At 39.5% G+C, this 25,474-nt stretch overlaps 6 protein-coding genes across 9 annotated transcripts; 3 read left to right on the top strand and 3 right to left on the bottom strand.

Annotated features, from left to right (window-relative positions):
* Positions 1–210: 210 nt before the first annotated feature.
* LOC111810155 (polyadenylate-binding protein-interacting protein 12) lies at positions 211–3,980 on the bottom strand. Of its 2 annotated transcripts, XM_023696754.1 has the most exons (12): positions 3,868–3,980; positions 3,612–3,742; positions 2,829–3,449; positions 2,425–2,535; positions 2,287–2,331; positions 2,134–2,206; positions 1,943–2,055; positions 1,751–1,810; positions 1,585–1,632; positions 1,397–1,465; positions 752–813; positions 211–655 (listed from the first exon to the last, which is right to left on the bottom strand). In XM_023696754.1, the coding sequence occupies exons 3-12, from the start codon at positions 3,399–3,401 to the stop codon at positions 598–600; spliced, it is 1,212 nt and encodes a 403-aa protein (XP_023552522.1). In that variant the 5' UTR covers positions 3,402–3,449; positions 3,612–3,742; positions 3,868–3,980; the 3' UTR covers positions 211–597. The 2 variants fall into 2 exon arrangements, with proteins under 2 accessions (XP_023552522.1, XP_023552523.1); XM_023696755.1 differs by having other exon boundaries at positions 3,612–3,970.
* A 1,805-nt stretch (positions 3,981–5,785) lies between these two features.
* LOC111809608 (60S acidic ribosomal protein P1) lies at positions 5,786–8,082 on the top strand. The gene is made up of 4 exons (XM_023695950.1): positions 5,786–6,012; positions 6,126–6,226; positions 6,317–6,529; positions 6,812–8,082. Exons 1-4 carry the CDS (start codon positions 5,967–5,969, stop codon positions 6,863–6,865), a joined length of 414 nt encoding a protein of 137 aa, XP_023551718.1. The 5' UTR covers positions 5,786–5,966; the 3' UTR covers positions 6,866–8,082.
* Positions 8,083–8,204: 122 nt separating this feature from the next.
* Positions 8,205–10,828, top strand: LOC111809606. Of its 3 annotated transcripts, XM_023695945.1 has the most exons (3): positions 8,205–9,210; positions 10,283–10,409; positions 10,507–10,828. In XM_023695945.1, exons 1-2 carry the CDS (start codon positions 8,347–8,349, stop codon positions 10,400–10,402), a joined length of 984 nt encoding a protein of 327 aa, XP_023551713.1. In that variant the 5' UTR covers positions 8,205–8,346; the 3' UTR covers positions 10,403–10,409; positions 10,507–10,828. The 3 variants fall into 3 exon arrangements, with proteins under 3 accessions (XP_023551713.1, XP_023551714.1, XP_023551715.1); XM_023695946.1 differs by lacking the exons at positions 10,283–10,409; positions 10,507–10,828 and adding an exon at positions 9,962–10,067; XM_023695947.1 differs by lacking the exons at positions 10,283–10,409; positions 10,507–10,828 and adding an exon at positions 9,375–9,570.
* A 703-nt stretch (positions 10,829–11,531) lies between these two features.
* On the top strand, positions 11,532–15,130 carry LOC111809605 (subtilisin-like protease SBT3.9). The gene is made up of 10 exons (XM_023695944.1): positions 11,532–11,755; positions 11,839–11,930; positions 12,035–12,132; positions 12,533–12,688; positions 12,774–13,447; positions 13,525–13,604; positions 13,689–13,934; positions 14,010–14,124; positions 14,194–14,386; positions 14,484–15,130. Exons 1-10 carry the CDS (start codon positions 11,636–11,638, stop codon positions 15,029–15,031), a joined length of 2,322 nt encoding a protein of 773 aa, XP_023551712.1. The 5' UTR covers positions 11,532–11,635; the 3' UTR covers positions 15,032–15,130.
* Positions 15,131–15,137: 7 nt separating this feature from the next.
* Positions 15,138–21,003, bottom strand: LOC111809607 (ribosome-binding factor PSRP1, chloroplastic). The gene is made up of 5 exons (XM_023695949.1): positions 20,546–21,003; positions 17,069–17,212; positions 16,739–16,987; positions 15,659–15,767; positions 15,138–15,572 (listed from the first exon to the last, which is right to left on the bottom strand). The coding sequence occupies exons 1-5, from the start codon at positions 20,858–20,860 to the stop codon at positions 15,442–15,444; spliced, it is 948 nt and encodes a 315-aa protein (XP_023551717.1). The 5' UTR covers positions 20,861–21,003; the 3' UTR covers positions 15,138–15,441.
* A 1,044-nt stretch (positions 21,004–22,047) lies between these two features.
* On the bottom strand, positions 22,048–23,568 carry LOC111809678 (protein TRANSPARENT TESTA GLABRA 1). The gene has a single exon (XM_023696058.1). It carries the CDS (start codon positions 23,273–23,275, stop codon positions 22,256–22,258), a length of 1,020 nt encoding a protein of 339 aa, XP_023551826.1. The 5' UTR covers positions 23,276–23,568; the 3' UTR covers positions 22,048–22,255.
* Between the last annotated feature and the right edge of the window lie 1,906 nt (positions 23,569–25,474).

Raw genomic sequence — 25,474 nt, 5'->3', positions numbered from 1 at the left:
TTTCAACACGGTAGACTGGCTATCAAGTTCATTTGCGTGGGTTATTTACCTATATCTATTTGGAACACGGAGACATGGTTGTACAAAACACCTTATCAAAGTCGTTCTATATATTATCCATGCGGCAGCAGGCAGCAGCAGAATAATGAACAAAACAAACAGAGAACGGAACATCCAGAGTGCAGATGATGAAAGACTCACGCAACAGAAGAGACTAAAGAGCGGAGAGTTGATTAAGAGTTTCCAGTTAGAAACATTGAAAGCAAGTGCTAAGTGTTCCCAGGGATCAACCCTACAGAATCCATCCATCCATCCATCATAACATCATCAGAGATAATCGATTAAGAGCCTCAAAATGCCATCCACTCTATAAAAAACCTAAACAAATATCTCATTCACCAATAGCACCTTCTAGTTCAAGGTACCAAAAGGTACCAACTCCACTGCAGAGGATCCATGCATCACTAAAGGCAACAATCCCTTCTGAACATATCTCTATAACCATAATATATATATATATATATATATATATATATGCAATATATATAAATATATCTATTGAGCACCAGACCGACATGGAACAGATGCAGGGAGCATTCAGTTCAGCTGGGCACGAGGAGAGCGAGGACGAACTGGGGTCTTTGATGGGCTCACCCTGAAAACAAACCCATGAGAATCAGAATGGTTATATTCTTCAGAACAAAAACACATGCATTTTTCAAAATACCCAACAAGAATGAGCTAATATAACCTTATTGGCAGGGAACCCAACACCACTCCACTGCAATTAAGAGCAGCAATTGCACTCTCAGCCTGCAAATTAGTATCAAATCCACACTTTCATGCAAAGCTATGGGTAGGTTACAGCCAACATAACATTCATGTGACTGCATAAACACCACTGTTTTCTAGAAATACTTTTAGGGCATAGCTAATCCGGTGTTGATCAAAAACGTGAAACACTAAAATTATTCAAATGAAAAGGATCACATATCAAATGATTTCAAAAGACCAAACATGCATTGCAACAATATTTGACAGTGCGAGACAGCAGTGATAGATAAAATAAGTGAAGCAGGTACTCTAAATGCATTCTGTACACCACCAGACCAAAGATGTATTGGCGAATGGTATACACAAGAACCACAATAGACTGGTTGGTAAGGCAAACCACATCCATTATTAAGTCTACATGCATTATATACCACTGTATTGCCACAAAACCGAAGATGAATTGGTGAATGGTAAGAACAAGAAACACAACAGAAATATTTGACCAAACCCACCACACACACACACCCAAAAAAAAAAAAAAGAGGAAAGTTATAAACATGGTAGGATGAAAGGTTATAAAAAAACAAAAAGCAAAAATATCAACAGAAGAGAACAAGATTACCATTGTAAACTCAACAAATGCTATACGAGTGGAATGATGATAATCTCCAAGTAGCCTAAGGCGCTGAACCTACATAGGGTTAACAGATGACGTAGATTAATTCACAACCAGAGAACATAAAGCACTGTAAGCAGAATCACATCAAAGTCTTAAAAAATACAACATCTGTTATACGAGAAAGTGCAGACCTCTCCACATAGTGATTCAAAGAACAGCTTGACCTCTGCTTGAGTAACCTACATACCATGAAAACAACAAATATAGCAATAAAATATATTGAAGTTCTTTCAACTTCTACTCTTCCAAAAACACAGTTCTCAATTACATTCAGAGATTTTTCACTTCCGAACATACCTTCTTGTCAATATTTGTACAATAGATAGTTCTTGAGCACATCTCACGTTCGTCGTCCGACTAGAAACAATAGAACACAAGAAAGCCAATTTCAAGAAAATAAGTGGAATAAATTGTAAAGAGTTGATAGCATAGCTAACAAGTTAAAATGTAGTAAAATTTAGATGAATGACATTGATGGCTGATAATTACCCTGGGTAAAAATTCAGGATTGACAGGTGCTATTGCAGTTTTTGAGGGCAGCACTCTGACTGGATAAAAACCAAGCACTGTCCCTGAAAGATTCAAGGAAGCCCTTGCACCCTCTGGTAACATGAAGCAAATCAGATATGATAGCACAAGTAGGAAATGTATCTATGAATAAACTGAACTTGGGATTACACCTTCATCAGTGAACTCAATGAAGGCAAAATGAAGAATGGAGTTGGGATCACCACAGATACGACAGTCAACAACCTAATGAAGAAGACAAACATTAAGCTAGCAGTAAAATGCCAAAAATCATATCAAATGGAAAAAGGAGAATAACGAGTCACCTCTCCACAGTTAGCAAAGACGGTAGCAAGTAGCTCTTCAGTCACCTACAATGCATTTCCACCATCCAAAAATGAATAGGTAAAAAGGACATGGCAAGGCACATAAGCAGTAGAGTTTGGGGGATGGAGGGCTCTTACCTGCTGATCAATGTCTGATACATACACTGTCCTTCGGGTCATCTCATCTCGCTTCACTGCATTCATCTTATTATTCGTCTTCCGTCTTCCTTGACTAAAACCATTCTTCTTCTACCAAAAAGAATAGAGAAACAAAAGAAAATACAAAATCAATATGAGATTCATTCAACATAAACAAAGGAAATAGAATAGAATTCTGTACAATCTCTAGTACTAAAACGTGCAATCAAATAATACAACTCTCGCTAGCAACATCATAGCACTTAGAAATGAACATCTCGTAGCAGGCATGTTTAGTCTGAGTGGTTTTGTTCTCCAGAAATCAAAGTGCGGATTATTTAAGGCTTAACAATAGTCTAAATAAGCTTCCCAGATCTTTAAACAGAACAAAAAACCCCACATACCCTTCGATTATTATTCCCTTCGTTGTTGAGAGAATTAGCTTGCAATAGAAAGTCGTTCGTATACCCAAGGGCAGCACCGCCGAAGTAACCAGAAAAATTTTTGGCTAGCGAAGGAGGAACAAATTCCTCAGCCATGGGATTCAATTTGGATAGTAAGTCCTCCAGATCCCTCATATCCCTCTTAAAGTTTTCCCCTCCATCGGCTCCGTTTATCACTCCATTAGGCCTCTGATTCATCCCATAACCAGCAGCAGACTTCACCATTAGCGACTGGGCATTAGTTTCAAACCCGTTCTGCATCTGACCCATTTGGGCCTTGAAATTGGGCGAAGGAAGTGCAAAAGAAGTTGCGGCAGCCGCTCTCTCCTGGAGGTGTGCCGCCTTCTTCTGTGTATTCTGATCGATTCCGTTGGGATGAAAGTCGGGTTCTGCATTAATCGAAACCGTAGAATCGTTCTTAGGCTTCTGATTTTGAACATCCTTAGGATCATTAGAATCGGAGGAAACCATGGTGTTTTCAAAACTTTGACTTGGAGAGCCGATTTTGGGTCCAACATTCTCAGCAACCGCCATGATGGGAAAGAGGTTTGTGCAACAAGATCGTTCTTTCACAATCTTATTCTGGAAAAATAAAAACAAAAACAAAAACAAAACAAAAAAAAAAGAAGAAGGGTATGATCGAGATATCCGTCGGGGTAGAAAAAAGCAAGAGAAATCGGGAAAAGAATATTAATAATAAGAACAGGAATAAAAAGAGCGGTCAAAGAAGAGGTAGGGTGTTACCTGATGGGGGGAGAGGGCTTATCTAATACATTTCCATTGGAAAACGGCGAAACCCAGGAGGAGATCGTGGAGTAGAAGAAGCAAGAGAAGAGAGGCGAAATTGAAGAGGATCGAAACGAAAACGAAAAACCCTGTGTGCGAATTAACAAAAAGGTGGAGAGCGAGAGAAAGAGAGAGAAGCGAAGTGTGAGTTTTCGTGTTTGGTAATTAGTGTAGAAATAGAGAAAGAAAGAAAGAGGGAAGGAGGAGTGTGTACGTTGATTGCTCAGATCGTCGGATTGCGGTGGACTATCTCTTGGGGCCTCCTTTCACACAGCATCCCAGAAATGACCGATGAGATGAAATTTTTGGTACGCCCCCTTCCCCTTCCTCTCAACATATTTCAGGGACACCAAACTTTTCTTAATTCCCAAAATGCCCATGGGCCTCCCATTACCCATGCATCAATCAACAATCACCATGCATCATGCATTCCCCTCTTTATTTCTTTTCTTTCCCTCGATTCACTTTTTTTTTTTTTTTCCTTGATTTCTAAAAAAATATATACTAACGCTTTCTCTTTTAATTACGTCCCTTTAACAAATTTGATAAAAAGAATTCATATCACATTTAAATCACATACATTCTTGAAATATATAATTATATTATCTTTATTAATAAGTTTTTTTTTTTTTAAATATGTGATTTGAGATAAAAATATGTTAAAAAAAACTCGTTTTATGAGAATAATTTTTGATATCATGTTCACATCAAATTAGAGTGATGGAAGGGAAGGTCAAGGACGTCAAATATCTAATCCAAGTTTTAAATCCTAAACTTAGCAGTGCTATACATGATTTTTTTTAGTTGTATTTATTTTCTCAACTTATTTACTGAAACATTTGAATTTTTGAGCAAAATCTAAATTTAATTTAATTTAGCTCAGATTTGATCACATTTCTAAAAATAGATAAGAAACAAATAAATGAATGAATTTTGGCCAATCACAAATAGGCATTCAAATATGAGGAAAACAAATTTATGACTAATTACATACTAAATTAAATAATATCACTTTTCTACCATAAATCTATTCCACAATATAAGGTAGTCTAATAAAAGTGTATATTTGATATGCAATTGAACACAAATTCTAAATTTCACTTATAAACTAAATAAGGCTATAGTACCAAACAAATAAAAGTCTTAAACATTCTTTACAAATAAAAAAATAAGATGTATTTTAAAGATAAGTGTTTCTTTTTGGATAAAATTGTTGTCTTGTTAAGTTTCATTTGATTGAAGATAAATCTTTCATGTCGAATTTATATTTAGATTCCATAAACTCCTATTAGATTATAAATATGAAGGAAAAAAGAAGTTTAATATTACTTTTTCTAAAATGAGATTTTATTTAAAAGGAAAAATATTTTGTTTCACAGTTTTGACTATGCATTTTCTCTTGGATAAACATGAATTTAAAAAGTGTTATTTGCTTTCCATATACAATATTTTTAGGGAATTAATTGGAGGAGAAAATGGGGTAGCAAATGAATAATTTTATGAAAGGGAAAAGATTTGAAGAGAAGGGTGTGTCAGTAGTCCGGATCCCATCCATCTAAGTCAACAAGGTTGTGGTCGGGGGGTTGCCGGATAGGACACAAATTTATATTGAAATTTTATATGTTTTTCTAAAATAAATGGGAAAGCATGAAACTGTGGTAGAGGAAATATAGTGTATGAGAAATAAAATTCAGGATGTGGGGTTAATAAAACTTGGGGACAACATGAGTTAGGAGTGCACATGTTTGTTATCGGGATTTGTTTATTACCAAACTGCCAAACATTATCATTTCCTCTTCACATATTCTACTCATTTCCAATGTTTTAACACAAATTATTCAATTTTTCACACTTATCCTATTATAATACATTACTAAACTAAATATTAAAAAAAAAAAAAAAAAATACATTAAATAGCAAGTAAAAAGACGAATATTAGTAGGTAATTTAAGCAAAGGTGGGGATGATTAATTTAATTAACAAAAGAAGGGGAAAGGAGGTTTTGCAGAGGAAGAAGTTCGAATGGGAATGCAAAGGTAAAAGCGCAAAAGGGTTGGGGTGAGTGAGTGTCAGGCAATAGGCATAGGCTTCAGTCGAGTCCAGTGGAGTCCAGTCCAGTGTTGCTGAAAATGGTTAAGCAGAAAAAGAAAGAGGGGTTGGTTCTCATCTGCAGTTGCCGGTGGTAGACTCATATTCTGTGGACCACTCCCATTATATCACAATTTCCAGTCCTGGAAAAAGATTCCACCTTCCCCCACTTCATTATTATTTCTCTTCATATTTAATATCAACAATCCCAACCAAGCAAGGACAATGGGATCGATCACTTTACACGCATTTCCCTCCAAATGCTATCCTGGTATGCTCTGTTCTACTCTGCTCCTCCAACTTCTGCGTTTCACAATCTTCCAATTCTCTCTCTTCTCCATCGTTTTCTGCCCCCTCTGACTTTTCATTCTTTAAAATTCCTAGGTCCTCATTGCATGCCAGACGCTACTCTAACCATGTCTAGTAGTGAGCTTGCCTGCGCCTACGCCGCCCTAGCTCTTTACGACGATGGGATTGCAATCACTGTACGAATGATTCTCTTTGTGTTTTTTTTTTTTTTTTTTTTTTCTTTTTTGTATTGGTTGATGCGTGATTAATCTGAGTGTTGGGTCTAGGCGGATAAGATTGCTGCTGTAGTAGCAGCTGCGGGGCTCTGTGTGGAATCATACTGGCCCAGCCTGTTTGCAAAATTGGCAGAGAAGAGGGATATTGGGGACCTTCTTCTGAATGTTGGCTGTGGAGGTGGCGCTGCGGCTCCCGTGTCTGTTGCTGCTTCTGCCGGTGGTGCTTCCGCCTCTGCTGCTGCTCCTGCTGTTGAGGAAAAGAAGGTATGTTGGTGATTTTTTTTAATGTCTGGGCTTTATCATAGTTTAGCGGTGGTTTTGATAGAATTGTTTCATCATGGTGCTCTGCCTCTGCTAGCTCTCATTATCTGTTTACTGTCGATATTCATTTAAGGGTCACCTTCATAATTCACATATACCCACATAACCCACATTTAATATTGATGAGCGTAGTTTGTACTTAGAATCGATCATATTGTTCCCATTTAGTTTCCTTAGCCTATCTTCCTCCCTTTAATTGTTCATTTAATCAATCCCAATGTGCAGGAGGAGCCGAAGGAAGAGAGCGATGACGACATGGGTTTCAGTTTATTCGATTAGGAAGCTCTTTTATCCTACTATTCAATTGCATTAGAGAATGTTTGGGTTCATCTTCATTTTTCTCCGCTCAATTGTCTCTAGTGTTTTTCTTTTTTCTTTTACTAGGGTATTTATAGTTGTCTATTTGCCCTTCATGTACGATGGAAAATTTATAAGTGGAGCTTGAACAAAGCAAGGAAGCCCAGAAGGGGAAAATGATGGAATCATGTTAATAATATTGCCATATAATTTGTGGAAAATGTAAAAGCCCAATGCCCGACACCGTGGGCTTAAGCGTGGTGCGGCCTAGTTGCACCTTGTGGCTCATCCAACCAACTACTTTTAAGGTAATCAAATTCAATTTCACAACTGAAAAAGAAAAAAAAAGTGAAATAAAAGAATGATCCGAAATTTGTGATAAATTCAGTAATTTACTCTCTAAGCGATAGGGGAGAAGCTTCGATAGGGGAGAAGCTTCGATAGGCGTGTACGACTCTATCATGGAGAATCGAGAGGACTCGAGAATTGGGCAGCACGACACGTAAATCCAATGTATTCCGACTCCTAATCCACGTAACTCCAACCATAGTTGTTCTTATCCAGTCCACCCCGGAGGCTAAATCCGGGCCGTGTGTCCAGAATCGATTGAGTGATTGAACGTTTGATGCAGTGGAGTCAAAGTGAAGGGGTCGTCCAAGTCCAAGCTTCTAGACGTCGCCCTCCCTAGAAGCTTCTACCTCCTCCTCTACTTATAAGAGCTTCTCCTCTTCCCCGGTCCTCCATCAAGTCTTAAACATCGTACAGCTTTCTTGTGCCTCTGTTTCTCATCATTGTTTTATTTTATTGTCTGATTCATAAAGGAGCAAGGATGAGGAAGATCATCTCTTTCTTCGGCTCCGGCAGTGGATCCTATGGACAGCCCACCAAGCTGGCGGAGGGCGCCGCTGAGACCGTGAGCTCCAATAAAGATAACCAAATACGCACAATTAAGGAGCAGCCCCATAGGAAAAGGAGTGCCCAACCCAGGTTCGCGCCGGAGTTGGATGGAGTCCACTGCTTTGAGACCATTCTCCCTTCCTGATGCCGATGCCGATGCCGATGCCGATGCTTGGAGCGTTTCCCTCTTTTCCATTTTCTTCCTTTGTTACTACCCTTCCCTGGATGCCTGCGTGTCTTCACTGTACATTTCAAATTTCGTTCATCAACATACATCACACCTCTGCCGGATTAAATTTTTATTAAGGACGCGTTGAAAAATGTAATTTTTATAATGTCAAAGCCCCATTAATAAATATGAACTTTAGAAGCAATCAGATAAAGCCGCGTGGCATCTTTCTCTCTCTATCTCATCTCTCGCTGTGTCTTCCTCATTCCACTGTGTCCTGGTCTCGTATCCATTATACTGTACAGATAATTAATTGGTTTTGGTTTTCTCCAGCAATCTGAAACCCTCGGTTGCTTTCCCCTCTCCCCCTTCTTCTACTTTTCACCTGTAATTCCCGATGCTTTGTTCGGTACGGGCCGGGAAGGCTGCTCCCAATTGGCTGGACCGCCTGCGTTCCAACAAGGGTTTCCCGATCGCCGACAATCTTGACCTCGATCACTTCCTCACTAACCAAAACCTGGACAATCCCTCCCCCTCTTCGCTTCCTCATTCTAGCCCCCATTCCGCTCTGCCCGACCCCCACTCTGACTCTCATCCCAATTCCCACCGCCGGGACAATTCCTCCTCCTCCAACTCTCCCATTGAAAATGGGAACCCATCCTCATACGGTATCATTACCGGCATCCTCTCTGACCTCTTCAACATGACGGGTGCCTCTCGGAGTTCCAAATGTTCCGGCAAAAAGCTCCCCAGGAAACAGTCGAACCCCAAGATTTGTTCCGTTCCCTCTCTTACTAATGCTGACTACGCGGATGACAAGAATCTGTGTTGCGCCCAGAAAGAAGACAACATCCTCTCATCAAATTCTGATAATAGCTCGAAAGGCGGCGCCAATGCTGGTTCGGATAAAGCTCAGAATGCGCGCAGTATGGTTGAAGAGGAAGAGGTGGAGGATGAGAAGGGAGAGAAGGAACTTCAAGGATACTCGAAGAGCGAGGTTACGGTCATAGATACTAGCAGCGACGTGTGGAAGTCCGACAAACTGATTTTCAGAAGGAAGAATGTATGGAAGGTCAAGGACAAGAAGGGTAAGTTGAGGAGCTATGGGAGGAAGAAGAGGAAGCAGTGTTCTGAAATGAATGGCCTTTCCGATATGACTGCTTCCGCAAGTAAGAAAACCAAATTCTGGGGGTCAGAAGAACGCTTCCATTTCAATGCACCACAAATCCGTGGAAAGGAAGCTCTAAAACAATTGAACAAAGTAAGATGAATTATTTTCATACTTGTTGATTGGAGTTGTGCAGTTTCCATGTACAGACATAGCTAGTTTTTTGTTTTTAATCATGAAATGATGGCTGTCGGTTCTTACATAGATGTAATCCATTCTGTTTCTATTTTGTGCTTATAGTCAGCTTGTTTATTTAGATTTAAATGTCGAGATGAAGACTTTGAAGTTTCAGTTTCATACATAGACGGTGATAGACTATCATGTCGAGAGATGGAAAAATCAAGAAACTCCTAGTGATTGCTCGTAGGAGTTAAAAGTATTCCATGTTTGTTGTAGAAGTTGCAAGTTATTATTAGTATTCCTTTTTTCATATTGGTAATGTATTTGTTGTCATTTTTATTGTGCACGTGGTTCCCTTCTATCAATGTTGATTGATATTTTATGTCTTAACCATAGTATGGAAAAGAACTTTGGTATGTAATGTGCCGCTTCCGTTGGGAATGAAGCAATGAGTCCCTAATCGTCATTTTATCTTCGCGCAGTTGTTGTGGTCTTACTTAGTCTTATGATTGTTATCTATGTATACGACGAGTATCCAACAGCATAATCGTGTATCTCTTAGTCTTGGAGCTGAATATCTTCTTACTCATCATTGATATCATCTTTTAACTGAGTTGTCTCCATGATGATATGATGTTCCTAAGTCCCATATTTTAAATGCTAGCCTAGTTGTCTGAACACATAATGGGAATGAATCTAATTCTATACCCACTGCTTTTGCCAGTTTTGATGAGCAGAACTTCTGGAATACACACACACTCACACTAAGGTCTGGGAATGACCAATTTCTGACATTTATCACAAAGGTGTAAAATGTGTGAACTAGTTGAGATATGCCCATCTTGGATGTTTGAAGAAAACGCTTTGTGCTGTGTTTTGCTTTCTGTTTAATTCTCTATAGTCCTTTTTAAAAATTTTATTAAAAGAGAATCCAATTAAGAAACAAATGGTTTTCCTGTAAACACACGTATTTCTTTCTTTTATTTTTATTTTTCAAACATGAAAATTATTTTCCTTAGCGTTCTAGATTTTGCATTTCTTGCAGGGATATAATTCTCAGCATTGTTCTGGCCCAGAAATTAGTGTTAGTGCACCGGATAGCAGTAATGACAAAAAGGAGAATGTTTGCTCCCTCTCCCAGGAAAATGGCAGCTATGATCACTAAAGGAAGTAAGTTTAGTTGGGATTTGGTGTTTTTCAGTTATACAGACTTCGATGTCTCTAGCAAAGCTAACTTATATGGATTTTCTCTTCCAATTTTCCCATTCAGATCCATCCAAGGGCTTAGTTAGAGAAGGATTTTAATGAAAACGCACAGAACACTGACCATGGTTCTGGAAAGCTGGGACATTCGGTGGATGGATTGGCTGCTTAAGACTTCCTACTATTCTAATTTCTTAATTATTGGGACGACCCATTTTACAGTTACTGCAATTGCATGAGTGGACTCTTGTCCGACTCGCGAACTAAACTTGATGATGGTAGATGAAAATTGGGTGTAACTAGTCTATACAAGACGTGGTATTTGTTTCAAATGATTTCAAGTGTAATTCCGTCCTTGTGCTGAATGCGCTCTATTCTTTTTGGATCAGATTTTCCTTTGATTAATGCAATCTATTACAAAGTGAGATGAAAGATCGATTCTTGTTCATGAAGGTGTTGTGACACTTAGAGACGCTTAAAAATCCATTTTCCAAGACTCTGCTTGTAATTCATTATGTCTGAGGACTGGATGATGAAGGTATGAATAATGATCTGTCTCAAGTCCGGTGCCCAAAAAGCTGTCTAATTTATGTGTCGTCCATTGACAAAGAAGTACAGCAGTGTTCTCTTTTATCTCCCATTCATATTCATGTTTTGCTGCTTCGGTCTCCCAAACGAGAGCATTGCCCATGAACAGATTATAAAAATGGCGACCAATGGAGAAGAGAATGAATAGAAAAACCAGAGGCCAAAAAGCAAGTGGGGGAAAATGTCATTATTATGAAGGAGAATTGTTAGAAAGTGGGGGTATAGGTCATAGACCTGGGTGTGCAAGTGTAATAGGGTGGGTAAAGGGGAATGAGTCTCATTTATTTGACAGTGCAATCGATAACGGAGTTGAACAGAGAAACATCCATTACAATTGATTCCGAGGCTTCCTTGAAGGACACAGTCTTTGTGTCAAAACGTTGAGAAAGGAGGAGTACGCAGGCACAGAGGCAGTACTACAGCGGCTTGCCATTCTCCCCACTAAACAAGTGTGGTTGCTATTTTATTTGTTTATTTCACCAATGGGATAAAAAGTGATTTGACTAAGCTGAGAGGCAACTGTTCATTCTCCAATCCCTTTTGCTTTGGGATATAAAATGGGTAATGCGGCAACGCCAGGTTTATCTGCAAGCAGCAGCTCTCCAAAATGGGTTCGTTTGCACATGGAAAGAGCAGCAGCACTACTATCTTCTTGGTTTGTATTTCCGTTTTCACAGCTCTCGATCATCTGTGTACATTACACATTCGTGTGGCTGCCAAAAGCAACGTTAGTTTTCGATTCTCATCATCCGATCACTTTTTGTTTCTCTCTCGTCGGATCTTTTAGCTTAATTGTTCTCTGCTCAACAGGTGTACATCGTTTATATGGGCCAAAAACCACATGATAATGAAGAACTGCTGGTAAAGGCCCATCATGGAGTTCTTGCCTCTGTCCTTGGGAGGTAGAACATGAATATAACCTATGAACAATTTATTTACTTAGTAAATATCAAGATTATATTTTAGAACATACTCCAGCAGAACTAATCTTTGCCTACTTCCGTAGCCAAGAAGGATCTGTAGATTCCCTGGTATATAGCTACAAATATGGATTTTCTGGTTTTGCAGCAAAGCTTACCATGGCTCAAGCACAAATGATCTCAGGTATTTTCTGTTGCTGATGCATTAAATATTTGTTGTGCATAGTTTTTCATCCGCGACCTACATACAATTGGGTGAGAAACATTCCATAATCGTAACATAATGGAGAACTGAGACTAGAATTCCTGGCAACATATGTTGCTCATCACGCGACTACCTCATACTTGCCCTGCACTCAACTGTTTGGTTGTCTCTTGTTAACGAGACCCTTCACTGACTTCGGAGTTACGGATGAATGACAGAAGGGAGGAAATTGAACTGCATATTGTGAATTGAGTACAACATAACATCCCAGTCGAGAGGCTTTTAGATCTCCACTCTTATCCTTGTATGGTACACCTTAAGTTGAAAGTGTTCCATAGCAAAGCAATTCTTACATTTTTTTTCTTTTTTTGAATTGCAGAGTTGCCTTCAGTGGTTGAAGTCATACCCAATCGTCTTCACAAGATACAAACAACTAGGAGCTGGGACTACCTTCAACTGTCTCCACGATTTCCAAACTCTCTTCTACGGAAATCAAGAATGGGGAGTGGGGCCATCATTGGTGTCCTTGATACAGGTTAGACTTCTGTTTTTCCTCTGATTCAATCCTTCTTCCTTTTATAGTCTGAGGTCCCGAGCTAACTCTCAGATACCACGGGCAGGAATCTGGCCCGAGTCTGAAGTTTTCTGTGATGAGGGTCTGGGGCCTGTGCCCTCTAGGTGGAAGGGTATATGCGAGTCAGGAGAGCTCTTCAGTCCAGCCAAGGCTTGTAGCAGAAAGCTAATTGGAGCCCGATATTTCGTCAAGGGGCTGGAAGCTGCATATGGACATCCCTTAAATAATAGTAAGTTCCAAGATTACTGGTCTCCAAGAGATAGATCAGGACATGGCACACATGTCTCTTCCGTCGCTAGTGGCTTCTTTGTGCCCAATGTTAGTTACCATGGGCTAGCTGTTGGAACGGTAAGGGGTGGCGCGCCCCACTCTCGGATTGCTATGTATAAAGTCTGTTGGCAAGTGAATGGAGGAGTCTGCGCAGACATAGACATTCTCAAGGCCATCGATCAAGCGATATATGATGGTGTAGATGTACTATCTCTGTCCCTCGGTCCTTCCTTTCCTTCATACTCTGATGTTGACATGCGCAATGGGATTGCAATTGGCGCATTTCATGCTGTGGCGAAGGGAATAGTTGTTGTTGGTGCAGCAGGAAATTCTGGTCCAGCAGCTTACTCTGTCTCTAATATAGAACCATGGTTATTGACAGTCGCTGCAAGTTCTGTCGATCGTTCATTCTTAGTAGCGATTACATTAGGAAACAACTGGACTACCATGGTAATTCTTATCAAACCTCATCATGAAAACAGCAATTAGTTCTGGTTAGCTATTTTTATTGACCATCAATGTTGTAGGGACAAGGGATGTTCAGCGGAAAATTGACGAAGTTCCACAATTTAGTGTATCCTGAGGTCTCTGACCTGGATGACGAACGGTTAGTGTATCATTTCCTGGTATCCTATGCTTTATCATTACTTTCTACTAAATTGTTGTTAACGAGATGGTGAGACCATAACAGTGCTTGCGAATCTCTATCCTTGAATGATACATGGGCAGCTGGAAATGTGGTTCTGTGTTTTGCATCAGATGATTTTAATGACGACACACACAATACTTCCTCGTCCGTCAAAAAAGTTGGTGGGTTGGGGCTCATTGTTGCCAAGAATCCTACCAAGGCGGTCGAACCGTTCATAAACAACTTCCCATGCGTTCAAATAAGCCTTGATACTGGAATGCAGATACTCAACTATATCCGCTCCACCAGGTAATTCGCCTTTCACTATATCCTGATTGCTGATGCCGCCTACAATCTCACTGTTATTTGCTACTTACCCCATAGAAATCCCCAAGTCAAGATTGGTGCTTCAACGACACGTGTTGGTCAGCCATTGTCCACCACTGTGGCCTACTTCTCATCTCGAGGACCTAATTCAGTTGCTCCAGCAATACTGAAGGTAACAATTCCATTTCAGTCTCCTGGTATTAGAAAGACAATTTGTTGAATGAGCCTGCAATTAGTACAGCCAGATATTGCGGCTCCAGGCGTTGCTATTTTAGCTGCTGTTCCTCCGTCTGACCCAAAGGACAGAAATTCTTATGCTTTCATTTCTGGTACATCCATGGCAACTCCTCATGTATCAGCCATTGTTGCCCTTCTCAAAACATTGCACTCTCATTGGTCCCCTGCCGCAATCAAGTCAGCCATTGTTACAACAGGTAGCTGAACTTCACCATTTAGCGCCTCTACTTTTAAATGTTATGACGTATTTAACATATCACGCCTTCAACTGACGTTATAAACTATAATATGCAGCCTGGAGTTCGGATCCATATGGCGCAGTAATATTCGCGGAGGGACAACCAATGATGTCTGCCCGTCCTTTCGATTTTGGAGGTGGAATAGTGAACCCCAATAAAGCAGTGGACCCTGGTCTTGTATACGACATGGGAATGGCAGATTATATTCAGTATTTCTGTGCGAAGGGCTATAACAACTCCGCCATCTCGGGGATTACCAAGAGGTCCATATCTTGCCCCAAAAGACGACCATCTATTTTGGATATAAACGTGCCATCCATAACAATTCCCAGCCTTACTCACCCGGTAAGTCTCACCAGAACTGTCACAAATGTGGGTGCGATCAATTCCTCATACAAGGCTGCCATTGAGGCCCCGCCCGGCATCACCATAGCCGTAAAGCCTCGTATACTAAAATTCAACCACAAGATGAAGAGCATCCCCTTCACCGTTACTATCTCTTCTAATCACAGAGTAACAACCGGATACTGTTTTGGAAGCTTGACTTGGCTGGATGGAGTTCATTCCGTTAGGATCCCAGTTTCTGTAAGAACTAACATTTGACGTTCACTTGATAATCAGTAATCAGTGGCCAGTCAAATGGACGTGTTTGTACGACCAATATCATGTAGTATATGAATAAAGTATAAATGTGGTGACTGAGACAGACTTTTAAGAAAGGAAGAGAGATGTATCAAGATTCAAGTACAAACAGTACAACCTAACCAGAACTGGCCATGCCAGGAGAAAAGAGGTTCTGATTGAATCTTTCATTTATTATAATATTGTGCATCTCATTGTACCCAACACTTGAATAGATCTCATTTCTTGTCCAAAATTGTCTTCATCATCAAGTAGCCTCAAATTTAAATGTACATACTCCCTGCAAGCAAGGCCTTCAGATGCTCCAGTCAAAGTTGTGCAGTTTTAAGCAAATGTAATCTTGAACATGAAACTTCCTCCGTGAAGTCCAATCATTCCGCCAAGGAGGCTTCTCTGGCTACTTCAACCGTCACAGTTTCTATTTTCTCAGCATTGCCATCTTCTTTTGGGATGATAAGTCCATATCCTCCATCCTTTCTTTTATATAAGATGTTAATCTCACCTGAGCCAAAGATGAAACAAGCCACGATATAAACAGCACAGAATCCCAACAAAGCAAGTTTTTCTTTAATAATCAAATCAACGCACCAGTTTCTTCATTCCGGAAACCATAGAAATCATGGTCAATATTCTTTAGCTGTTCGATTGCTTCTTCAACTGTCAAAGGCGGCATATCGAAGTATTTTGTCCGAACAATCTGAAATCAAGATAAACATGAAAAAGGAAAAACAACATTTTAACCATTATATTATTCACAAGCTTCCAATATATGATGCATGATTTAGTCATCTAAAAATGATACATGCAACTGCTTCTTCCAGCCAGACTTGAATGTCAACAAAATAGGCAAATGAATCAAAAGCTATAACGATCAAGTACGTTGGAAGGGGCCATAAAACACTCGTTAAGAGCAAAGGATCTATACGTTAAAGGGATAAAGTTGAAAGGAAATTCTAATGTAACAGTCCCTTGTAGACAATGAAGGACTGTCCGACAGTTAGAAGCTAATCAATAACAGTTGAGCACAATGTTGGCTCCGCAAGAAATAACAAATATTAGGCTTCTACAACTATGGAGGCCCTCTATCTTACATCTACAAGATCCAACTTCCGACGCTTTCATGTTCACCAAAAATAGCATGTTGCGAAAGAAAGACCTGACTGATTAACCTTATAATGTAAATGTAACAGCCCAAGCTCACTGCTAGCAGATATTGTTCTTTTTGGACTTTTTCTTTTGGGTTTTCCCTCAAGGTTATTAAAACATGTTTGCTAGGATATTGTTCTTCGTTTCCTTCCCAATCAAGAATGAGAATGCACTGCTTTCCATTCTTCCCCCCTACACAAGGAGTAACTTATTGCACATGGTTCAACTGATGCTGAGTTCTGCATCTAGCATTTCCTCAGACCAACCACTAGATAGGAAAAAGAAAATCAACTACGAAATCGATGATTGTTTTTCCTTATAAGAAACTAGAGAAAACAACAATTTCTAACTAAGCAATAACAGTTGTGGTTTAGTAACTCTGGCACTCATATTAGCTTCAACATGTGGAAAATAGTAAATATGGAATCCATGAGTTTGTACAAGCTAATATCACCTTAGATGATTAATATATGCAGCAAAATGAACTCAAGGTAAAAAAAAACCAAAGGTTGAAGGAATAACCTCATCAATAGCTTCTCCACCATCTTCCTGAGAAACTTCCTCTTCCTCATCTTCAACTACTATTGGCGCAGGTTCTCTTATTTTCGATCTGTCAAATCCTTTCATGTGTCGGCCATGATCGGAATCTTTCTCTTTAATCTTTCTCAGCTTTCTCTGCATGATGGAAGATACCAAATCAATGCTTGCATACACGGTCTCGGCATCTTCCTCTGCTCGTACAACTCCATGCTTCTTCGTGAATAAAGTAACCTACACAAACACAAATGTTTTTAGAAAAGAAAAAGAATCAATTCATATGGATAAATTTAAAATAAAGGAACAATACAATACCTCGCATCTTCTAATTCTTGGGCCCTTCCCAAACTCACCACCTCTAACTGATAGTCTGACATCTACTTCTCTCACTAAGTGACTGTGCTTCTGGACTGCCTTGCCAACCTTCTCTTCCACGTGCTTCTTAACTGCCTCAGTCAACTAGTATTTTGCACAGTAAAAAAAATAAATCCACTCAAGGTCCGACATTTGAAACATTGAGATATGATAAATTGGGTAATTGAAATTCCGATAGCTAGTTGGTGGTCTTGTCATTTTCATTGGAGTTTCTACCAACAAGGTAATTTTTTTACACGTGTTAGTAGTGCTGTAAAGGGCTGAATAATAATTTGCCGATCAGAGTAGTGCCATTGTAACACCGGAAAACAAATAAAAAAAGAAGCAGAATGGCACGAACGCAAGTTGGAGAAGATGACCTACAGTCAATGGTTAGTTTCTAAACCTTCTCTTCAATGAATTTGAAGCTAGCCCTTTTGATTTGACTCTACAGATATTATCTTTAAACTACTTTCATATCGATTTTGAATGCAAATTTTAAATTCTTTGTCTCCTATTTTAGGAAAGAAAGTGCAAGGTATTTCCATCTTGGACGAGTCCAATAATGGCGGTGAATAAGTTCATGCTCAAAGTTATACCTTAACCTATAGTATCTACGGGTGAAGATATTGTGCGGCTTTAGCATTGAAGACATGGATAGCTGAGTTGAAGGGCTCAATGAAACTTCAACATAGCTAGAGCTTAGCTTAAGTCTCTTCCAAATTGATGCAATGTTTACTTCGTAATGGACAAAGGAAATCAATGGCGTGAAAGGAGCTAGAGAGTTTCACATATGCTTCAAAGAGTACACTCTAAAGTGTGGACTTGTCAAACTTGTTTTGATCAGTAGGAAAGGCCATATGCCCCTATGTACTGATTGAAAAGAGTTTCACATGCGTTCACCAATTTTTGAGTTCAAATAGCATTCAACAACTGACGGTTGCATAAACACGACAACTAAATGTAGTTGTATAAAAGAATGAATGACCACCAATTTGGAGATTCGCATGCTTTAAAAACATAATCTTAATGACTACTACTATGCTTAAAAAACGCCCAAATTTCTTCTGGCCAGAACCAGCAAATTAGGCTGTTCACGGTGGTGCTGTTCTTAATAGATAGAGAAGAATTGGGAAGTGAACAGTTTTATTCAAACACTTGTCACTATAAATACAAATTCCAAATGCTAAAAATAGCCTAGTTAACTCCATAAAATCAGCAACAAACTACACTTACCCAACTCTAGCCGGTATCTCCAAGTATAGCAACTTAAGCTAACTGACTAAAAATATCATTAACAACTTTCCTAGAAACCAGAACTAATTCAAAGAAATAGACTTGCAGGATGAATTAACCAACGAGCGGAAACCTACCTTTTGACAAGGCTAACATTGGGCAAGAGAAAGCAGTAGTGCAAATGGCTTGATTTTTTCATGATATACCAATCAGAATGGAGGGATGACACGTACATGATTGATATAATCACTACATAGTGGGGAGTGGGTCAACTTGATGCAAGAGAAAAAGAAAAATGATTTGAGGTGGCATTGTCCACGGAGAACCACCCCGGAGAACCACCCCAAAGCCAAGTCACTATGGGATCTCGCGGGTATGGCGTTAGCTAAGCTTTACCAGCATGGGAGGTTTACTAAGCAATGAACCAGTGTAACCCACTTTCTTGAGAAAAAGAAAAATGATTTGAGGTGGCATTGTCCACGGAGAACCACCCCGGAGAACCACCCCAAAGCCAAGTCACTATGGGATCTCGCGGGTATGGCGTTAGCTAAGCTTTACCAGCATGGGAGGTTTACTAAGCAATGAACCAGTGTAACCCACTTTCTTGAGAAAAAGAAAAATGATTTGAGGTGGCATTGTCCACGGAGAACCACCCCGGAGAACCACCCCAAAGCCAAGTCACTATGGGATCTCGCGGGTATGGCGTTAGCTAAGCTTTACCAGCATGGGAGGTTTACTAAGCAATGAACCAGTGTAACCCACTTTCTTTTCTGACAAAATCAACTAAGCTTAACCAGTTCTTTCACCTTGACAAAATCAACCAAGCTTAAGCTTAACCAGTTCTTCACCTTGACAAAATCAACCAAGCTTAAGCTTAATCAGTTCTTCACCTTGGCCTTGCAAGCATTAAGTTTAAGCCTGGAAATAAAGCATTATTCAATCCAGTCGAAGGAAAAGCTTTTGCATGTAGTCAAGCTATTACTTTCACATCTCTCCATCTCTAGATATCTAGAGAGAGATAGAGATCTGATCAACCCGCGTGATCAACCCGATTGTGCCTTACATGTGCTCTACAGGTCGGACTCCATCTTATCTTTCTTCCCAATGAGCCCATTTTTTCTTTTGTTTCTTTTGATTTGGAAGAAGTTTTCAGTATGTCTCCAGATAGGACCCACTAAAATAAGAACTTCAAATGGGAGTGGAGTTGGCCTGTTGAGTACTTAACTGCTTTTGGATGTGTGAATCATGCTGAAGAACTAAGCAGGATGATAAAGCTCGAGTTGTGCGGCTTGGTTTAGTGAAAAGCCAAGGGCCTATAGATTTCGTGATCCAATTTTACAAAGGAATCCCTCAAGCAGATATGTTGTATCTGAAGAAGAAAACAATTGAAATTGGGAAATACGAAGCTGCCATTGCGTGTTACCCCAAATGAAATAATCATGAAAGGGAAATGGTTGTGTTCGATGAGAAGAAAATTTGGTTTAGATGCTGATATAGAAGAAAATGAATGCACCCTGATTCTTTGACCAAAAAAACCATCTCCTAGCGGCAATAAACGAAGATATAAAAGACTAGCAATTTGGATGAAGGTTAGGAAATAGGGTGAGGACCCTTTTTAGAAAAAAAAAATTGTAGTGGATTCCTGATGCCATGCTTACTATTGTTGATACTGATCATTTCAGAGAGGCTGTGTAGAGTAAAAAATGGAGAAGGGACATGAGTTTTGATATGGAAACGCATGAGAAATGACGCATAGAAATTAGCAGTTTTAGCTGGAGCAAATAAAAGTAATGGAGAAGGCTTTGAGTAAAGGGAGAAACTCTGTGGAATAGGTTTCTAATTAGTGTTTGAAATGTTCAGTTCGAGGGGAGAAATTATTAGGTTTGTAATTAGTGGATAGTTTTGGCATCACGCTTCAATTACTAAGGGTAGTGAGTTAGCAGGTCGATTAAGGAACACGAATAAGGAGCACGAGATTTGTCTCTAGATCTTACTCCCAATAAGGAGCACGATCCGATTAAGGAACCAAATCATTAGAAAACGACTAGTCGAGACACTCACTAGTACAGAAGTCCTGGACAGAGCTAAGACTCGAACAATTCAGCGCAGTAGGAAACACATGAAAAAATGAAAATGAAAACAAGAATTCGAATAGAAGCTTGCATTGCCTGAGAAACAACAGCGAAGATGAAGCTAAAATACCTCCAAATTTTTGCCTTGAACAATTAATTTGACGGAAGAGAGAGGGCCGTCCCAGGACATCCGAATACTGAAAGATCTTGTGGCATGACGTTTGCGAGGTGCTATCACAATGGTCCGAAAGCAGTGGTTGCAGGAGTTGAAGAAAGCAGAAGCATGGGAAGAGAGAGCGTGAATTTTGAGAACAGCGGAGTTGGTAGAGGTGGGAAGAGAGAAGGAGGTGGGAAAGGTAGAAACTGTAGTAGAAGAAGAAGAAGAAGGCGTTAAGGAATGGGCGGAGAGGAGATTCGTTTGCATAGAAGAGGTGAGAGCGGCCATGGGAATGGGAACAGGAATTTGAAAACTGAAGAAACAAGGAGAGAGATGGGGAGAGAAGGGAAACAGATGGATAAAGAAAGCGAGGCCTTTTTGTGGACGCAGGACGGATCCCTTGCCACTGCAGCAGCATCAATCTTCTTAAATAAATGTAACTTAACTTCAATTTTGTAGGTTAGAAGAGCAGGCTTAACAAAATGGGATCTGGTGGGTTGTGTGCGTTATCCGAAATCCCAAGGAAACTGTCTCCCAATGCAACATTTGGATAATTTGAAGGTCTCCATCTCAGCTGATGGACCACTTGGATATTACTCCATTAGGTGTCCCATTTTCTTTCATTACTCTCACTCTGCCATGCAACAGGACAGTCTGGATAGATATTCAGTACCAACTTTTACCCATATCAGATGAGCTCGAGCTCATAAACACGTATTGGTGCATCAAGCGAGTGCGTTAAAGATGGATGCAACCAGGGATGAAGGGTTCTCTGTTGGACTCCACAACTTTTGTTCATGATGAAGGGTTCTCAATTATAAAAAAAAAAAATGATCCCAAGTCCGCATCATGAACATTAAAAGAAAAAAACATATTTTTGTTGTGAATTTCAGCCCCACATCATGAACGATTTTTTGTATAAGCTGTGGCTGCCATTGAATCTTCAGAATCTGAATGAATAACTACATTATTATTGCAACTTGGGTTATGTATCAACTCTAGCCAATCCAATCATATCTCACCTCATAAGCTGAGATTATAAACTAGAAGTGCCTTCTGTCTTCATCTTCTTAACACTCAATAAAAGTCATGACATGCATTTGGCAAGCCCAAGAACCCAGAACCTAGGCAAATGACACCCTTCCACTTGTCAACTTATAGTAGAACGAACCATCGGACATTCAAATCAACATTCAAACTGAAACACAGCTTCCACCATCGGAAATTCAAATCAACATTTCAAGAGAACAAGTAGATTCTCCCATTGCCAACAACCCTTGATCCAAACTGGCGTATATGTTGGAAGCAAGGATCAGCAGTGTGTGAAGGTAGCTGTTCTTCCTTGGTTTCCAACAGAGTTGAGGGATACATAGCATTAGAACTCAAAACAACAAAGCCTCCTCCTATTGCCTAATGTAATGCAAATAAAATAAACAAATAAAACTTTGAAGGGATAAGAAAGTGGGTAGCTTAGGTTTGATTAAATATAAGGAATTCAAGCGAGGTAACTTAAATTGCGCATCAACATTTATACCATCCGAGTAGCAATAACATCTTGGCACTGAAACTAAAACTACGCCTATAGCAAATATGTGGCTTATAGAACAGGGGAAAACGAAGGGGATAATATATATAGCAGTAGTAGATACACAATAGGTACACAGTGGAAAACATTCTCAGACCTCAAACTTTCAAAAGCTGCATCTTGTTTGAAAATGCCAGAGCAATCCAATCAGGCTGGGCGGCGGACCACTGCAACTGGTTAATTTCATGTGCAGCAGAATACATGGACATTGGATCAATGCCATTCGGGCCTGCAACCATTGGCAACTCCCAAATAAGCGCCTGTTTGTCATCCCCAGCGGAGCAAATATGTCTGCAGCTCCGTGGAGCCCAGGCAATGGCATTGACACTGGAATGATGCCTCTCCAGCTCAGCAACCGGCACACTTGGCGAGCGAATGTCCAAAATAACAACTTTGTTGCTATCCATCAAAATTGTGGCCATGTACCGCAGGTCCTGCTTGTTCCAAGCCAGTCTAAGCAAAGGGGTATCGGGCTGGGGGCTTTCGTATATAATGGTGGAGTGCTCTTTATCTCTCAAGTCGAAAATCCTGACCGACCCATCAGCGGAAACGGAGGCAAAAACCCGGGCTTCCCCCCACGCAATGTCATAAACCTCTTTGTCGTGAGCTATGAACTGGGTTTCAACCACGCTCTTCTCAATATCCCAAATAGTACAAGTGGTATCAATGCTGGAGGTTCCAATTCTCTTGGGCTCGACTTCATTCCAGTCGAAGGAAGTTAAGGGGGCGCAGAATTCACTGGTTTTGCTGTTGTTGAGGACAGAGAGGGGTTCGATAGAAGAATCTCCAACTTGCCAGAGGCGGAGATAGTCGCCGGAGGAGGCCAAGATGTCGGAGGAGTTGCGGAGAGAGGAGAGGGCATTGGGATTGAACATGAGCTTGGTGGGTGGGTAGGGGTGGTCGAAGGAGAGAGAAGGATGCGTTTGAATGGAGAGGGAATCTGGATCAAAAGACACAATGTCGACACGGTTGGTGCACTGTTCGATGAAGCTACCAAGGGCTATGCGATTGGGGAAATTGCGAGAGTGGGTGTGGGCGGAAGAGATGGCCATGGCATAGAGAGGGTGCGGGGAGTCGTAGGTGGCCATGAATTCGGATCTTGGGGCGGCGTTTTCCATGATTGAGTTCAGAGGAGGAGGAGGAGGAGGAGGAGGAGGAGGCGGACGCAGACAGAAAGGCAAGGAGTGGTTGGGTTAAAAGAAGAGGGAAAAGTCATATTTGGGCTGCTGCTCAAGAAACCGGTCAAGCATTGCGTATGGATCGCTTGGGTGGGTGCTGGTGTTGATTCCTTCCAACTTCCAGGGTCCACGCGCTATCTATCATCTCATCTCATCTGCTACACAATGGGCTAAGCCTCAAATTAAAAAAAAAAAAAACATTCCGGTCCGCCTCAGCCCAACTACTGCAGGTCCATGGGCCTTGCCGAAAAGTGGGTTCTCCAGCAACTGCAGATTGGCGGCTTGGTTGGGAATACCGACTCATTTACAGCGTAGGAACACAAGTGGGAATTCAATTTTTTTTATCTTTTTTCTTTTCTTTTTGTCAACAACTACAGAGTGTGTGTGTGTGTGTGTAATATCCCAAATTATAGAGATGCTGCTACTGCCTCATTTTTCATGCATTCTTTAACATTTAGTTTGGAAACAATAAATAAATAAATAAAAGAAAAAGAAGGTTATTGAACTCAATTTGGAAACGACTTCTACGGGTGACTTCTTGAGGTTGGAAGGGTTCAATTAATTTAACATTTAGTACCAAATGACGACAAAGTGTCATACACCCACGTCACTTGAACGACGTCATCTTCATTCCATATTATTTAATTCTTCCACCTCCCTAAATCTTACAGTTTTATACCAAAAAAGTATGTGCATATAGACACAAATGCCCTCTCCCTCATCAACCTTTCAAACCTCAAAAATCCATGGAGTGTGTTGAAATGGTCAACAAATTATTTAAACAACCTGTGGCTCCTAATAATTATTAAAATATAAATTCTTATATTATTTTCACATCAACGTACTAAAATTGAGACATGATTGGTGACGAGATTGGTGGGGAAGCTGCATTTTTTTCCACGCGTATTTCTTAAGTGTGTGGGTTCCTTGTGTTTGATAAGGGAACATCAGCGTATGGTTTGGATACCTCAAAAATGACTTTTCAAATACCCTTTTTTTTTTCCTTTTTTTTTTTTTTTTTTTTCCATTAAAAGTCTCCCATTCAAGTCTTCGTTTCATCCTATTGTCCAATTTACACGTTTCGAATATTTAGTGAACATGTAACACAATAAGATATTGATATGTCAATATAGACATAATTAAAGGTTTAAATTCTTATCTTCAAATTTATTGAGTTTATTAAAAATACACTGATAAATGAGTTATGCGATCCAAGTCATGAAAGATTATGCATGTTTTGAGTATATCATATTATATAGTTGTAGAGATAAATTAAAGTATGGATCAAATTTTATCATATCCCTTAAATTTGTCTTTTTTCAAAAATTAAGTGTCATCATGAATGTGACAAAAAATTTTTGGGACTTAGACTCAATCCACTAAAAACTAAAGGATATTTTATGACCATATAAATATATGCCGTGCTTCAATGGTCGGATTACACGTAGATGAGAACTAGTTTAGGCCACGTCAGCTAATATAATTATTCAATTTTTTAAATTTTATATCTAAATGAAAATAAGAGTAGATTTTGTAAATTTGAATTCTCAATATTCCGTATACCGGTGCATTCTTAAAACAAAACAGTAATAAATAAATGAATATGAATTTGAATGTTATCATATATATATATATATATATATATATATCTATATACATATTATCAATATCAATAATTCTTTAAAAGGTTGGCTTTTTAAAAAGGCCTCCCTTTAATAATGAAATTAACCTTTTCCCCTCAACATCACTTAATTTTTAAGGTTTCTATATAGTGATGAATGCGTATGTTTAATATGAAGAAGCACTTTTCACTCTTTTCAAATAAATAATGTATTAATAAGCAAGTTTTCACATTTTTGAAAATACAATAATGTAATAAAATAAATATAGTAATTTATTTTGACGCATTGGTTGAATTTGTGTGTAGTTATCTTGAAGTTGGCATAGAGATGGTAATTGAATATTAATGGAAAGTTTGGACACAGCCACATATTTTGACTGGTTCATCAAAATAATCAAATTGCTATTTAATGTGAAGAACAATGGAGTGAATTAATTGGACCGTCTTTTAAAACTTTTTTTTTTTTTCTTTTTTTCATTTTCGCGATTAAGTCAAATGAATTGATTTTTGTATTTGAG

The sequence above is a fragment of the Cucurbita pepo genome, chromosome LG14 (assembly GCF_002806865.2).
Source record: "Cucurbita pepo subsp. pepo cultivar mu-cu-16 chromosome LG14, ASM280686v2, whole genome shotgun sequence".
Lineage (NCBI taxonomy): Eukaryota > Viridiplantae > Streptophyta > Magnoliopsida > Cucurbitales > Cucurbitaceae > Cucurbita > Cucurbita pepo.
The sequence above is the reverse complement of the archived record's forward strand: the minus strand, read 5'-3'. Positions and strand labels throughout refer to the sequence as shown.